The sequence below is a fragment of the Lissotriton vulgaris genome, chromosome 2_2 (genome assembly GCF_964263255.1).
Source record: "Lissotriton vulgaris chromosome 2_2, aLisVul1.2, whole genome shotgun sequence".
NCBI lineage: Eukaryota > Metazoa > Chordata > Amphibia > Caudata > Salamandridae > Lissotriton > Lissotriton vulgaris.
The window spans coordinates 157,979,474-157,996,054 of NC_141688.1; the positions used below are offsets into that span (position 1 = coordinate 157,979,474).

Genomic DNA, 16,581 nt, shown 5'->3' on the forward strand with positions numbered 1-16,581 from the left:
CTGGTGAAGAATTGGCTTGGTAGTTTAGTCTGCCCTGTTCCCATGATGCACTGGGCCAGGGACAGACTGCCCTTGATCACATTGATATATATATATATATTCACTGAAAAAAACATTGGTTTCAGGGGCGTTATAGTTAGTTGGACATTTCACTCATACAAAACCAGTGAAATTGCCCGTTATAGTTAGTTCAGCTAATTATAACTCGCGCTCCCTCAATGCACTGCTGATGACGTCACATATTACATCAATCATGACATGGTCAGTGACATCACTGATGACATCATCCAGTGACTGTGTGTCTCTGTAAAGGTTAAATATGTTTCATGTATATAGGGAAAGGCGTATTTAAGAATGAGTAGCTGTATAAGGGTCTGAATGGATAATTTAGTAGGTGCGTGACTGACTCTATAAGTGAGTGATTAAATGTATCTTACTGAATTACCCTTGACCCTGCTTCCAGGCAGGTCACTCCCCATGTCACGTAGCTCCACCGGACTGCACCTGTGCTCCAGCCCAGCTGCTGCCAAGTTCGATGCCCGCCTCCACCCACAGGTTACCACCTTTGCCTCATCCCTGGTGGCCAGTGGTAGGCCTTAGGTTTTTTTTTGACGATTTCCATTCCTGCTTTGCGCTTTTGCCCGTTTTTATAGTGCCCTTCTGGTGTTTAGTATTGAATTTATTGTATTTATTTCTCCTCCTTGTCCCTTTGTGCCTGTTTTTGCCGTTGTTCCCTCGCTGGTCCCACTTCCAACCGCTGCATCCCCTGCGGCCCCGCCCCCGCCCCAGCCCCCGATCCCATTCGTCCGCTCCCCCCTCCCAGCTGCCCCAGAACCCCTAGTCCCCACAAACGCTACAACACCCGACTCCGCCACGATGCCAGAACCCTCCACGCACTCAACCCCGGACGAGAACACACCTGCTACCGGGCCACCCTGAAGCACACCCAAGGACACTTCACCTGCCAAAACTTCAGCTTCACTAGCATCTGACCCACCAAACCTCCACCCAGGAAAGAACACAACTACCGCATATGCATCCTCCTCAACACCCGCTCCGCCCGCAAACACGCCATTGAACTCTGGGACCTTCTCGACTCAACTTCACCAGACGTCGCCTACCTGACAGAGACCTGGCTAAACCCCGCCTCGGCACCCAACAACGCCATAGCCATCCCAGATGGCTACAAGATCACCCGCAGGGATCGCACCAACGTAGTAGGAGGAGGAATTGCCATCGTCCACAAGAACACCCTCAGAGTCTCGACCAACACCGACGACACCCTCAGCACCGCCGAACACCTGCACTTCCAGATCCACACCTACCCCAACACCACCCTCAGAGGAACCCTCGTCTACAGACCGCCGGGACCCCAACCACAGTTCAGCGACTCCATCGCCGACTTCATCAGCACACACGCCCTCGCCTCCACGGACTACATCCTACTCAGAGACCTGAACTTCCACCTCGAGAACAACAACTACACCAACTCCACCACCCTGATCGTCAACCTCCCCAACCTTGGACTCCGACAGCTTGTGACAACACCCACCCATGCTGCCGGCCACACGCTTGACCTCATCTTCTCCACAAGCCCCAACGTCTCCTTCAGCCACACCACCGAACCCCACTGGACCTACCATCACTGCATCCACTCCACCTTCAGGAAGCCCACCATGCACCACCGCACCCAACAGATGCCTCGTTGCTGCTGGAGCAAAATCACCGAAGACCAGCTATCCACCATCCTCGCCCAGAGCCCAAACGCCGACCCCACCGACCTCGACACCGCCGCCCGCAACTTCAGACAGTGGATCGATGACTGCGCCAACACCCTCGCCCCACTCAAGAATCCCCCCAACAGCCACACCAGCAAGAAAGCCAACTGGTTCACCGAAGACCTCCACGCCTCCAAACGAACATGCCGAAAACTGGAGAAGAACTGGCTCTGCGAACGAACACCAGACAGCTACGCAGCCCACAAGGACATCATCCGCAGACACCATCACCTCATCAGGTCCACCAAAAGGGCCTCATTCAAAGACTGCCTAGATAACAACGCACACAACAGCAAGGAGCTCTTCAACATCGTGAAGGAACTCTCCAACGCAAGCTCCAACACCAACGACATCCCACCCTCGCATGACCTGTGCGACTCCCTGGCCACCTTCTTCCACCGCAAGATCGCCGACATCCATGACAGCTTTGACGCCGCAGCTGCCCCGACAACCACCGAGACCCCCGCCCCCACGACCACCACCCAGACCAACCGCTTTCTCTCCTGGACCTACGAAAACAGAACAAAGTAGCCAGTCAGGATTGCTTATCTAATGATTTGGAGTACACCCAGCCTGCCTGTACTGAGTGATACACAGGGTTTATTAGAAAAACTTTTTTATTATTTTTTGTCAAAATTTGGTTGTCTTATCAGCATGTTTTCAAGGGCACATTTGTCAAAACAATCAAGTAAACATTCAGACAAAAGTATGTGCGCAATATATACAAGTTTAGAAACTGTACACAATAAGTACTCAAAATTCAGATACACCAAAAAATGTACTATACACAAATCAATTGAAGTATGAAAACATTTAACATATATGCCAGTTCTTACAATTGTTAACCAAAACAGGCAGGCGGACAAGGAGAATGAGTAATACTGCCTGCCTGTCTCATTAAAACTGTGTTTGGATGTTTTTAGGATTGCAAAACCAGGGGGAAAAAAGTAGTATTGCTGATTCCCTAGCTGCACCCTTCTTCCTTTACACAGGATGGAAGTCTACGCGTTTCGAACCACCAAGAGGTTAAGGGTTCTCCTCAGGACATGGACTGGGTCGATCCATTTCTGCAGAAAGCACATAGTCGCTACATGGATGAAAGAACAGCTTCGCACGGTACGGAATTTCTGAATTTGTAAATAGGTAAATACGGAGACGTGTTAAGAGATGAGAACGCCCGGTAAAAGATCTGGCGGTCGGGAGGGGGCACAGCTTGCCTTCAATTAGAAATAGTGCGGGGCAAGGACTGAATCCATTGCGCGGTCACCAACGTATGGCGTGCAACATCAACGACGAGGACACCAGCAAATTCATGAACACCATTCACTCCGGATCTCCGCTAGACCAATGCCCACACCACGTCTTCAACAAAGCAAGCACAGCCATCGCACCCCATCTCCGGAAAGTAATCAACAACTCCTTCGAGATAGCAATCTTCCCGGGAAGCTGGAAGCATGCCTAGATCAACGCCTTACTCAAGAAACCCAAAGCGGACCCGAAGCACCTCAAACATTCCGGCCCATATAACTGCTCCTGTTCCCAGCGAAGGTCATCGAAAAAACCATCAACAAACAACTGACCCGCTACCTCGAGGAGAACAGCATCCTGGACCCATCCTAGTACGGGTTCCTCAGAAACCACAGCACCGAAACCACCCTCATCGCCACCACCGATGACATCAGGACCCTGCTAGACAACTGAGAAATAGCGGCCCTCATCTTCCTGGACCTGTTAGCCGCCATCGGCGAAGAGGAAGAGTTCTCCCAGTTAATTTGAGGTCCAGAGGGGGGAGATAAAGGCAAACTAAACACAACGGGTACCTCTAGAGGGACCTATATTTCTTTTACAAGGAATAAATCCTAACAACGTTCACAATAAAAGGATGCTAAAGAGGGAAGCCAGAACTTTAAAGTATTATCAAAACATATTTTTATTTATTTTTTCTTTAAATATTGGTTTGAAAATATTTGTGCATTTATACATTTCATTTTGTCGTATAACATCATTGACAAAAGTTCATCCACATTCGTAATACAAATTGTATAATGAGATAAAGTGCAAGCTAAGAAAATGAAAGGAAAGAAAAAAGCCCCTAACAGTCTAATATATTCCTACCATACATACAGCCATTCTTACATACCAGTCATACCTTTACAAAAGTTTAAAAAACATACCTAACAACATAGACACAGAAACTAAACACAATGAGACAAAAAACCCAAAGGTGTACTTGATGGTTTACAGTTAGAACCTAGATCAAACAGTTCTGCCAATTTATACTTGGTCTTGCGGACAGACCCAGGAACCCCATGCTACGGCGTCAGCTCTCTCCTAAGAAGGTGTAGTGGCTGCCTCCCATGAAATCTCACACTTCAGGAATCATAAAGTCAAAGAACCAGATTTACTAGATGATACACTTCTTCCAGATACAAACGCCTCATTCTTATCAACATATACCGGAGCAATTTTTCTGCTATCTTCCTGTGGATCTTTGTCATGTAATGCACTACGTGCAGTACAGAAATCTCACTGCTGTCAGCAGCTAGAAGCAGTATCCCATGCCGTTTTTCTACATAATCCCAATCTATGTGTATCTAAAAGAATCCCTAATACAAAAAGAATAAAATTTTGCAATGCCCCTGTTCTTTTAACACGTGTACAGATTTTGTATATATGTTAGTCTGCTACATGTTTTTTCCTGGCCCTGAGGAAGGTGACATCATCACCGAAACGTACGTCGGCCGTACATCCACAATCTGGATATAGATTGGTCAATGACACACAGACCAAGTATAAATTGGCAGAACTGTTTGATCTAGGTTCTAACTGTAAACCATCAGGTACACCTTTGGGTTTTTTGTCTCATTGTGTTTAGTTTCTGTGTCTATGTTGTTAGGTATGTTTTTTAAACTTTTGTAAAGGTATGACTGGTATGTAAGAATGGATGTATGTATGGTAGGAATATATTAGACTGTTAGGGGCTTTTTTCTTTCCTTTCATTTTCTTAACTTGCACTTTATCTCATTATACAATTTGTATTACGAATGTGGATGAACTTTTGTCAATGATGTTATACGACAAAATGAAATGTATAAATGCACAAATATTTTCAAACCAATATTTAAAGAAAAAAGAAATAAAAATATGTTTTGATAATACTTTAAAGTTCTGGCTTCCCTCTTTAGCATCCTTTTATTGTGAACGTTGTTAGGATTTATTCCTTGTAAAAGAAATATAGGTCCCTCTAGAGGTACCCCTTGTGTTTAGTTTGCCTGTTAGCCGCCATCGACATGGTCTGCCACCACACACTACGAACACGCCTACACGGCGCCGGGATCCAAGAGAAGGCCCTGGGCTGGAACACATCATTCCTCTGTAGCAGAACAAAGAGCATCTGCCTCTCCTCCTTCCGCTCCAATACCACCGAGATCATCTGCGGCGTACCTCAAGGCTCATCCCTCAGCCCAACGCTGTTCAACATCTACATGGCACCTCTCGCCCACGTTACCCGACAGCATGACCTCAACATCATCTCCTAAGCTGATGACACCCAGCTGATCCTCTCCCTCACCAAAGACCCTCACACCACCAAATCCAACCTCCATGAAGGAATGAAGGTCATCACTAAATGGATGAGGAACAGCCGACTGAAGCTGAACTCGGACAAGATGGAGGTCCTCATCCTTGGAGCCACCCCTTTGGCCTGGGACGACTCCTGGTGGCCGACCACACTGGGAACAGCTCCACCAACCACGCACGCAACCTAGGGGTCATCCTCGACTCCATCCTCTCCATGACTAAGCAGGTCAACGCCGTCTCGACCTCCTGCGTCAACACCCTCCGCATGCTCCCCAGGATCTACAAATGGATCCCCACCGAAATTAGAAGAACGGTGAGCCAGGCCCTCGTCAGCAGCAGGTTGGACTACAGGAACGCCCTCTACGTAGGAACCTCGGCCAAACTCCTGAGACGGCTGCAACGCATCAAGAACGCCACTGCACGCCTGATCCTCAACATCCCCAAATGTAGCCACATCTCACTCCACCTGAGAGACTTGCACTGGCTACCCGTCAATAAGAGGATAACCTTCAAGCTCCTCACCCACACACACAAAGCACTCCACAACACCAGACCAGCATACCTCAACAGATGACTCAGCTTCTACACCCCCACCCGCAAGCTCTGCTCCACCGGCCTCACCCACACCGCTGTCCCCCACATCCAAAGAACGAAGGCCGGCAGCAGATCTTTCTCCCACCTCACCGCCAAGACCTGTAACACCCTCCCCACCCACCTACGGCAGACCCAAGACCTATTGACCTTCAGAAGACTCCTTAAGACCTGGGTCTTTGAACAGTAGCAGCACCCCCCACCCCCTGCACCTTGAGACCCTCACAGGTAAGTAGTGCACTTTACAAGTGACATGATTGATTGATTGATTGATATACGTGAATGTCTGTGTCCGTCTGTCTGTTGGTGTGTAAGCGGCTACATGGGTTTGCGAATAGCTACATGAGTGTCTATATGGGTTATTGATTGGTTGTCTGAGTATCTGTATGGGTGCCTGAGTGTTTATGTGGGTGGGGTGTGTGTGACTCTGTGAATAGATGTGTGAGTGGGTGATTCACTGGGTGCATGGTTTTAAAAGTGCATCTGTGATGGACTGTATGAGTGGGTGAGTGTGTGTATGGGTGTGTTAGTGAGTAACTGTATATCTCAGTGGTACATGTGTGAGTAACTACATAAGTGAATAGCTGTATATATGTGTGTTGGAGTATATATACAGCTATAAGTGAGAGTGTGTGATTGTGAGAGTGGCTGTATGGATGAGTGTGTGCTTGTATAAGTGATTGTATAAGAGTGTAAGAATATGCTAGTATTTGTATGAGTAAGTGAGCTGGTGTGCTTATCACTGTATAGGTGAGTAAATGGCAGTGTGATTAATTATTTGCATGATTGACTAGGTGTGTGAGTACCTCTATGGATGAGTGGTGGTGTGTGAGTGTCTATATAGGTGTATAAGTTCATATGATAGTCCTGTACTGAGTGACTATAAGTATGAGTTTCTGTACGAGTGTGTGGATGTGTGTGTAAACCTAAGAATCAGTGAATGTGTATGAAGTTATTGCTGTAGGAGTGTCTATGGTTTTGAGAATGGCAGTATGTAATTTAGAGTGGGTGTATTAAAGGATAGTTTAGGGTGTGAGAAGATGCATCAAATTATCACATGGATGATGTCATCAGTGATTCATTTGAGATGTCATCAGTGATGTCACTGACCATGTCATGAGTGATGTAATATGTGACGTCATCAGCAGTGCATTGCGGGGACATGAGTTTTAGTTTGCTGAACTAACTATAACAGGGAATTTCACTGGTTTTGTACGAGTGAAATGTCCAACTAACTATAACGACCCTGAAACCTATGGTTTTTTCAATGAATTTCTAAGATTTTTTAAATGCTAATTTCTAACTATAACGTGCCTGAAAGCTACGTTTTTTTCAGTAAATTTCAAAGGTTTTTTAAATTCTAATATCTAACTATAACGTGCCTGAAACCTATGGTTTTTTCAGTGAATTTAAAAGGTTTTTTAAATGCTAGTTTCTAACTATGCCTACAGAGGTAGGACATGTGAAGAAAGAAGAAAAAACACACAGAAAGAAGCAAAAGAACTGCAGAAAGAAGTGACAGAAGTCAACAAAGACGAAGAAAAGTGCAGGAAGAACCAAGACATGTGCAGAAAGAACCAACAGAGGAGCAGAAAGAGGCCTTCTTCCAAACTCATCCTGTTCCCACAACTTTTTCAGACAGGTACTGCTGGTAACTACCAGGCCTAGAGCCAGTACTATGCTAAAAGACACTTAGAATACAGTGAAAACACCTACATCCACTAGGGAACACTATGCGATGGGGTTCCCTGTGATTAGCATGATCTCCTCTATAAGGCTCTAGTACACAATAGGGCAGGGGGATTAAAACTACGCAACAGGGCATGTTTGTACAGTTTTGAAGAGAGGGGGGGCCTGAGGTGACATGTGTGCAAAAACGCCCTGTGGACGTTTTAAGTTGGGAAATTAAGTCCTCTTAAATCCTGATGGTCCCTGGGGTCCAACTAGCCAATCAGTACCACCAGTAAGAGCCACAGAGCTGCAATGCAGAGAGGTGTAAAAAGGGGCATGGCCTGGCCCACCTCTCTGCAACGTAGCGCAGTGGTGCTTACTGGAGGTACCTGGTGTGGTTGTTGGCCCCCATGGACCCTCAGGATTGAAGAGGAATTAATTCCACAACTTAAAACGCAACACAGGGCATGTTTGCACACATGTCACCTCAGGCCCGGCCCCTTCACCACTGTGCAAATGCGCCCCGTGGTGCATTTTAAGTTGGGGGAATGAATTCCCCTTCAATCCTGAGGGCCCCTGGGGGTCAACAATCCCAGTAGGTACCGCCAGTAAGCACCACTGTGCTGCGTTGCAGAGAGGTGGCCCAGGCCACCCCCCTTTTTACACCACTCTGCAACGCAGCTCTGTGGCGCTTACTGGAGGTACATGATGGGTTAATTGGATCTCTGGAACCCTCAAGATTGAAGAGGAATTAATTCTCCAACTTAAAACGCGCCACAGGGCGTGTTTGCACACATGTCACCTCAGGCCCCCCCCTCTCCCTTCATCACTGTCCAAACACGCCTCCTGCCACATTTTAAGTTGGGGAATAAAGACCCCTTAAATCCTGAAGGTCCCTGGCGTCCAGCTAGTCCAGCAGGAATCTCTAGTAAGTGCCACAGAGCTTCAATGCAGAGGTGTAAAAAGGGGAGTGGCCTCTGCGCACCTCTCTGCAAGGCAGCCCCTGGCGCATACTGGAGGTTCCTGGTGGGCTAGTTGGACACCAGGGACCCCCAGTATTCAAGGGGAATTAGTTCCCCATCTAAAAACGCGCCAGGGGGCACGTTTGCAGAGTGATGACAGTCTTTTTTTAAAATGTATTTTTCAAGAAGGGGAGCTGTGTGTCCCCCCTGTCCTTTCTTATTTTCTTGGCCCTGGGTCCCCCATCCCCCAGGGCCTGACCCCTATTTTTTTTTTAATAATGGAAGGGGGCAGCGTGGCACCCCTCCCGAGGCAGTATTTGGCCCCTGGGATACCATCCCCCGCGTCAAGTCCAGTGTTTTTTTTTAATGAAAAATATTGGAGGGGGCTGCGTGGACCCCCTCCTCTGGCCAATTGTGGCCCCTGGGACCCCATCCCCAGGGCCGTCCTTGGGGTCGTTTTTTTTCAGTTAATTTTTTATCATGGGGAGGGAGGCCATATATGCGTCCCCAATTCCCCCACGGTCCTGCTGACTCCCCACCTCCTGGGTGGTGGACTTCCAGGGCTTTGGGAGGCCTTAGAGGGGCTACGGGAGCATGGGCCCCCCACAAATGTTTTTTACTGGCCCCAGGACCTGGCCCACCCCGGGCTTCAATTAAATGAAGCGCGGGAGACCGCGCTTTGTTTTTTTACATTTTTTCGGCCGGCTTCACGTACCTAGCACGAATTCGGGCGATTAAAAAAAAAGAAATTGGGCGGGCCCTGGGGGTCCTTGTGGGACCCCCTGAGCAGGCCTAGGGGGTCAGAGTGTTTCTACCTTGCCCCCTTTTCTTGTTTGCCACCTTTGTTTTTCTGTTTTCAAGTACCTCGGTCCTACTAAGGCACAAGATGGCTGCCAACACTTCCTGGTTTGAAGTGTTGACAGCCAATTAGAATGCAGCTCGTGATCGGGACGGTGCGCGAATCCACTGTGCCTCTATGTATAGAAACTTTTGATTTTCTCAGCAACTACTGAACGGTTTGAACTATTTAAGAAGAAGAGTTCTTTCTGAAACAAGGGCTACCTTTGTGCCAAATTTGGTGTAATTTCGTTCAGCAGTTCGAGCTGTAGCTGTGTCTAAAGTTTCCTATGGGAAATGCAATTTTCAATCTTTTTTTAATTTCTCAGAAACTACTGAACGGATTTACACCTTTTAACAAAAAGAGTTCCTTCTGAAACAAAGGCTACCTTTTTGCCAAATTTGGTGTAATTCCGTTAAGCAGTTCCGGCTGTATCCGTGTCTAAAGTTTCCAATGGGAATTAACATGGAGAAAACATGTTTTGGGACCCCCCTTTTTTTCTCAACCCCCGCTTGCTGAATCACCCCAAAACCTTTAAGATAGGAGCTGACCGGAGTGCCCCACTAGTTTTGAAAATTTTGCAAAGATTCGTCAACCGGCGCCAAAGTTATTGGGAAAAGAAAAAATACTTTTTGAATAGAAACAAGGTCCTAACTATAACTACCTACTGGCGATCGCCAGTAGGTAATATATATAAATATATATATATAGTGTGCCGCATATAGAGCACATAGATCCTAATGCAGGAATCCGTGCCTCGCTGCCTCCAGGGTCGGAACAGATGCCCCGGAAGGGAGCAGCTGGCGGACTCCACATTGGGTGACCCAAGCACCGGACTCTGTCCACCGTGCACATACCTGGTGCCTCCCCCACGACGATAGCTTGCCGCGGCCGGTGGACTCCACATTGGATGACCGGGCTTCACCTCGTCCTGGATCTTTGAGTGCTCCGCCAACGCCACGGAGATCACGGTCACGGAGCCGACGCCTGGCCCCAAGATGGCGGCTCCCCGCGACTGGACGCAGATCTCACAACGAGGTAATGGGGCTTAAGGATGAGCTCTGCCTCGGTTGACCGCCACGGAGTGCTTCCTCTCGCCTCCTCTCACCCCGGCCTGTCTATCCTCCAACCCGGGCGCGCAGGACAGAAAGGAAGCGCATCCAGTGCTCCATGATGCCTGTCCCCAAGATGGCGGACCCGTAAGACTCGATACCACCTCCATGCAGCCCACAATGAAAGCGAGGTGAGGCTTCCAAAGACTCCGGTCCCTTATGTCTACGGGAAATCTCTCATACTAGCCCTAGCATATTAGCACACTCTCTCAAACTTGGATGCTTGGCCCTAAGATGGCGGCCCCCGTGACATAAGTTTTCAAATTCAACTATGAGATGCCTCCCACCTTTCTGAGAACTGCCTGCTTCATTGAAAACTCTGACCTCATTCAGTCCTGACAAAATCAGTTGCCTCATGAGGTGATTCCACTCAGGACAACCCCTAGTCCCCTCCAGCAATGCGCTCCTCCTACACAAAGCCTCATGATCTCAGCCCAAGCCAGTTGCCATGATGGCCACTACTCTTCCCCAGGTTCCCTCCAACTGGGATGTCTAGGCCTCGCAAAGCCCCAGGACCCCCTCGTTACTGAGCAATATAGACCTCATATCTGTAACCTCTGATTCAAGGCTAACCAAACTAGAAGCTACCGATGGCCTCCCATCCATAACCGAAGAAGTCTCTGAACTTAACGCCTAATTCCTTCCTCGTCACGAACTTACATGCCGGTCCGCATCTCACCCCCTAGTCGAGGAGCCCAAGCCTTTTCATACGGCCCTGAACCCCTCGCTGACCCACCACCCCTCCTCCCAGAAGTTTCCGCTATGGCTCCGTATTTGCACCACACTCCACCCAACCCTCACCGACACTCCTGAAACCCCACAACGCAAATTCACAATTAGCTTCCCCACAACCTCCCCCCCTAAAGCGAGACGAAATCTCAAGCAGAAACTGATTAGACAACACATAGAAACTCTATTTACGAACACATACCACTGCCCCTAGAAAGGACTGATTAGGATGGATCTGATCCTTCACACGGAAAGACCAGAGGAATGGATCACCTCCCTCGGAACACAACTTCACATCTCAAAAACCACTACTACCTCACATAGCTGCAAACTTACCTCTTCGCTCCCTAACCGTTCACCAAGAGGGGGGAGCGCGTCTATGACCATCTACACTAACTGCACTGTTCTGATTCAGGCAAACAAAAGGTCAACAAGCCCGTCCTCCTAATTTGATCCACCCTCCTCATCTCCTCGAACCCACTCGACTGCCTTCGTCCCCCAATAACATTACCGTCACTGCTCCGACCAACCAGCCCCTTGATGACCCCACTCCCTTACACAGCTCCATGACGCAGCGTATCGTTTTACTAGAACTCAAACTTGAAACCATCTCCCGGGGCCTGAACAAAATCCTCACCAATCTCGACAAGGCCCGAAGTCCCCAACAATACCCCCACAGGTCTCCCCCTACATACGACTCCCTCATCCACCAGCGCCTCACTAAGCCTGCTGCTTTCCCTGTGACACAAGTACAGAGACCCTCTAGAAGGGAGTAGGATGACCTGCCACAAAAAATCCTAAGAAACCGAGACCGCGGCTCTAGTGCTCAAACTCACTTAAATACCGACATTGAGCCCATCTCCTCTAGACCTATGAGGTTCAAAGCAGCAATGTCTGACAAAGAAGCAGCCGACCTAGCTTCCTCATATGACACACCCACCTTTGACTCCCCTAAATCCAAAATCCAAGTGATCACGGGTCTCGGAAGAGACCCTCCGTGCCCTATACTCCCTAGAACACATTTCCTCACAGCCCTGCCCAGAGCTCCCAAGGAAACGATGCCTAGCACTAAAGAGCTTCCCACCAACTGCATGCTCATCAACTGTAGATCGGCACCAATGCATGCAATTAAACTAGCAGAAGCTATTCTGTCGCAGGACGTTGACATTGCATTCATCACAGAGACCTGGCTCAAGGAGCACTCCTCACTGTGCCTAGACATGCTTGTCCCCCCAGGATTTTCCATTATCAATAAGGACAGAAAAGACCAACGAGGGGGTGGAGTTGCCATCATCCATAAAGATAACATTTCCATCATGGAAATAGACTTGTGCGTATACAAGACCTTTGAATGTCTTACCGCAAACATAAAGACCAAAGATAAAGGATCAATGCTCTGTCACCTTCTGTACCACCCACCGGGCAACACCTCAGCCTTTGGGGAGCAACTAGCAGACCTGATTACTAACTGTGCCCTTGGAGATTCCAACTCCTTAATTCTTGGCGATCTTAACCTGCGATGGAATGATACACGTAATCCACTAATCCAAACGCTATCCAATCTTCTTGACAACCATAATCTTCCACAACACTGCACAGAGGAGACGCATTACAAGGAGCCACCCTAGATGCTATTATCAGCAAACAAGACGCAATCTCGATCGAACACGTTCTCCCCATGAACTGGTCGGACCACCACATGATCCTATTCCATATCAACCAACATATTCTCTCTCAAACACCTTTGCAAGACCCCCCCAAGTGGGTCAGAAAACTCAATGACGTACTGTATGATATCCAACACTGGCTGTCCTCGAATCATCTTAAACTAAACCCCAACAAAACCGAGATTCTTCTCATCTCGAATAAAGAGGAGAACCCTCAAATTGCAGAATGGCTCAAATCCGTAGATGCGCTGAATGGAAATCTCACTCTTGCTGACTCTGTAAAATCACTCGGCATCACTCTAGACCAGAAACTAAACATGCCCAGACACCATCGAGAATTCGGCTAAGAGCGCCTTCCTTAACCTCAGACTTTTAAACAAAATAAAACCCTTCATCCCACCTTGTGATCTCAAGCAGCTCATCCAATCGTTGGTACTGTCAAGGCTGGACTATGGGAACGCAGTCCTCTCAGGAGTTGCAAAGTCACACCTGGCTCCCATCAAAACAAATCTGAATGCGACAGCCAGAATGGTCACCAGAATCAAGAAATTTGACCACATCTCTCCTGCTCTCAGTGAACTTAAGTGGCTCCCAGTTGAAATGAGGATCAGCTGCAGAATAGCATGCCTTACTCATAAAGCCCTGCATACCGGCAAACCTGAATACCTGGCGGCCAAACTCAAAAAAGCCGGTCAGGACAGGAACCTCAGAAGCTCCAACTCACTCCTTCTCATCCCGCCAAAAACTCGAAAAACAAAAACTGCAACTCATTCCTTCGCTGGAAGAGCACCTAAAATCTGGAACTCCATTCCCCCCACATCAGAACCACCCCCTCCTTTGTAAAATTCAAAAACCAACTCAAAACCATGTTCCTCAACCGTGCCCCAGGGAACCGATAGGGGCGCTCAGAGTGAAGGTACAGACTTTTTTCCGCTCCTGCACCATCTCGGGAAGAATACGAAACGGATGTTTCCTCCAATACAAAGCCGATACCTCAATATTGACTTGCATTTTTGTCACTTTCTTGTACTTTCTTGTTATCTTCGCAATGTATCCTCTGTGAAGCGCTCCGATATCCTCGGGTCAGACTAGCGCTATATAAAACTACTAAAATAAAATAGGTTTCACTCATACTGCTCTTCAACTAAACTTGCACAGTTATTTTCTGCTATACATACTGGGCTGCGGTTTGTGGTGGTGGTCAACAGGCATAGTGCAGCTACCTTCACAATATTTATGAACTCTATGTTTAAATCTTCTTATTGAACTTTTATGAATGAAAGTGACAATCAGGACATTATCACTCATTTACCTTATATCTCAACAAGTATTTTTTGTCTATTTAGCATATATAGTATGCTGATAATCCACTCTATATCATTTACATTTGCGTTTCTGGTTTAAGTTGCAAAGACTACTGGAGAAGTTAGTGCTCTACACAAACTTAAAACTCAGTGGCAGAAAATGCAATATTTCCAATTAAGTTTGCATAATCCCCCTATTAGTTTAGCATGCTTTTAAAAAGAGACTGATGGCATGTGAAGTCCATACTGTGGAAGAATACATGGAGCACGATATAAGTAATATCAAAAAACACTGCATTACTCATATGTCATTGTAGTTATATATTAAAGAAGATTAAATACTATACCTAAAAGGCATTCTGATGTTTAGTCTCTCCGCATATTTGCACAATGTTTCCCATGGACAATGGATTTTAACGAACATGATGTCGCTGTTGGTAAGTGCTGGCTATACAGGAAAAGGAAAAACACAAACAACTGTGAAACCATTACTTACTCTTAGTAAATATTCATTTTCGATTGCATAGCCATCAGTATATTATGTATATGCCTACTGTATTGTAAAACGAGGGATATTGCATTATCATAGGGAAATTTGGTGTTCAAATACAATGTGCTGTCTTTGAAAATTCACAGTGGATTCATGACATATTTAAGGGGTTTGAGCAAATAAATTTTGAGCAAGTAAAATGAGCATCTCATGCTCACAATATATGTGCAATTTTTTCACTAGGTTTTCGTAGTCTCTGTTCTGCTGGAAAGCTATTCCAGTGATTACATTCCTCTTTTTGGGTTGGATTTGCAAATTTCTTATGCCTCTGGGTAGCCTTCACTCCTCCCACGAGGTCAGGAACCTCTCATGTTTTCCACAGAGTAGTTTTGCAAATTAGTTAAAAACTGAGATTTCAAGCTGGCTAAAGAAATTCTCAACCATTTTCTGGACAATCACATTTAATAAAAATGTGATTGATAGGATTCGTGATTTTTTGACTTGTGATTTCAAAAAGCTGAGATATATTAAAATGTTAACCCAAGCATGATCTCCAGGAAACTATTTTTAACTTATATCTTAAAAACTACTGAATGGATGTACACCAAAGCAAAAAAGCATGAATTCATAATAACGTTATATTTTCATGCCAAGCATCTATTCATCTAATTTTGCTCTGGATGCAAGTAAATTTCCAGTGGGATGTGTAATGGAAATACTTGAGTTTCACTCCCCCATTAACTTTTTCCCCTACACGGATCAGCACAAACATTGGTATGCATAACCTTAACTGACTAAGCTAGTACATTCCCAAATTTCTTGCAAATCTGCCCATGGTGTCAACATTTTTAGGAAAGTGAAGCTGAACCATACTTAGAGAAACCCCCCACTGTGCATTTAAAAATATGTATATATCCTGGAGAAAGAATACAGGCAACATAATGACAGAAATTGCGGTGTGCAAATTGACAAGAAGTCTATGACCAGTCAAAGAATATTGTGGCAAATAAGAGGGGTAGAAATATCAAGGTTTCATAGATTGGTAGAAGTATCAGTGCCTTAAATGCACCCAATCTAAAAACCCATCCTCTATTTCATGGATACTCGCAAACATTTTCCCAGGGGCCAAAAAGGTAAATTGTGGTTTGACGGAGGGCAGCACTGATGCTAGCATGGTGGCATTCGGGGGCTTGGGATGATTAAGGTGGGCGTAGTGGAGCGACATGTAAATCTAGTGGTTGAATTGCACCTAGAAGCAATACTAGCTTCCGCACTTGACCACACTGTGTGATCCTGGGCAATTGTTCTATTTTAATTTGTGTATTGCAATTATTGTGCGGGAAAATGGAGGCTGGGTAATGGGGAGGCTGGGGAATACATGTTTGTTTCTAAATTAATGTCTGAAAACTGTCACATTAAAAGAAACAAATTGCAATGCACTTTTATCATTTGATGTTTAATTTGAAGGGACTTCATCATATTTTTACACGTTTGTTGCAGAATACCTTTAACAACACTTTAATTTTTAAAGACAAGTGGTGCACTACAGATTCTGTGCTTCTTTTTTTTTTTAATTCAGTTTGTTTGTAAATTAATGCTTAGCATTTATTTAATATCTTTATAAGTATAAGGGCTCTGTAAAGTAAACAGCAGCCTAGTGCTGCTGTTCAACCAGGGGCCGCATTTAAAGGTCAGGGGGGCGTACTTTGAGGATCAATGCCCTATTTGATTCCCAAAAAGGAATACAAATCAGACTAATCCATATGGGAGAACCATAAAGTCATCAATAGGTAGACTATTATAAAATACATCCAGATATATTGACAACTTCCTGGGACCTTTTGTAAACCAGTTTAGAAA

General features: G+C 46.2%; 1 protein-coding gene across 1 annotated transcript in view; it reads right to left on the reverse strand.

The window, feature by feature from the left end:
• Positions 1-16,581, reverse strand: part of ANO3 (anoctamin 3) — a 1,465,374-nt gene that overhangs the window by 989,336 nt on the left and 459,457 nt on the right. The window contains exon 4 of the mRNA XM_086959492.1: positions 14,579-14,679. Coding sequence (XP_086815618.1) covers positions 14,579-14,679 — 101 coding nt within the window. The remainder of the gene's footprint in view (positions 1-14,578; positions 14,680-16,581) is intronic.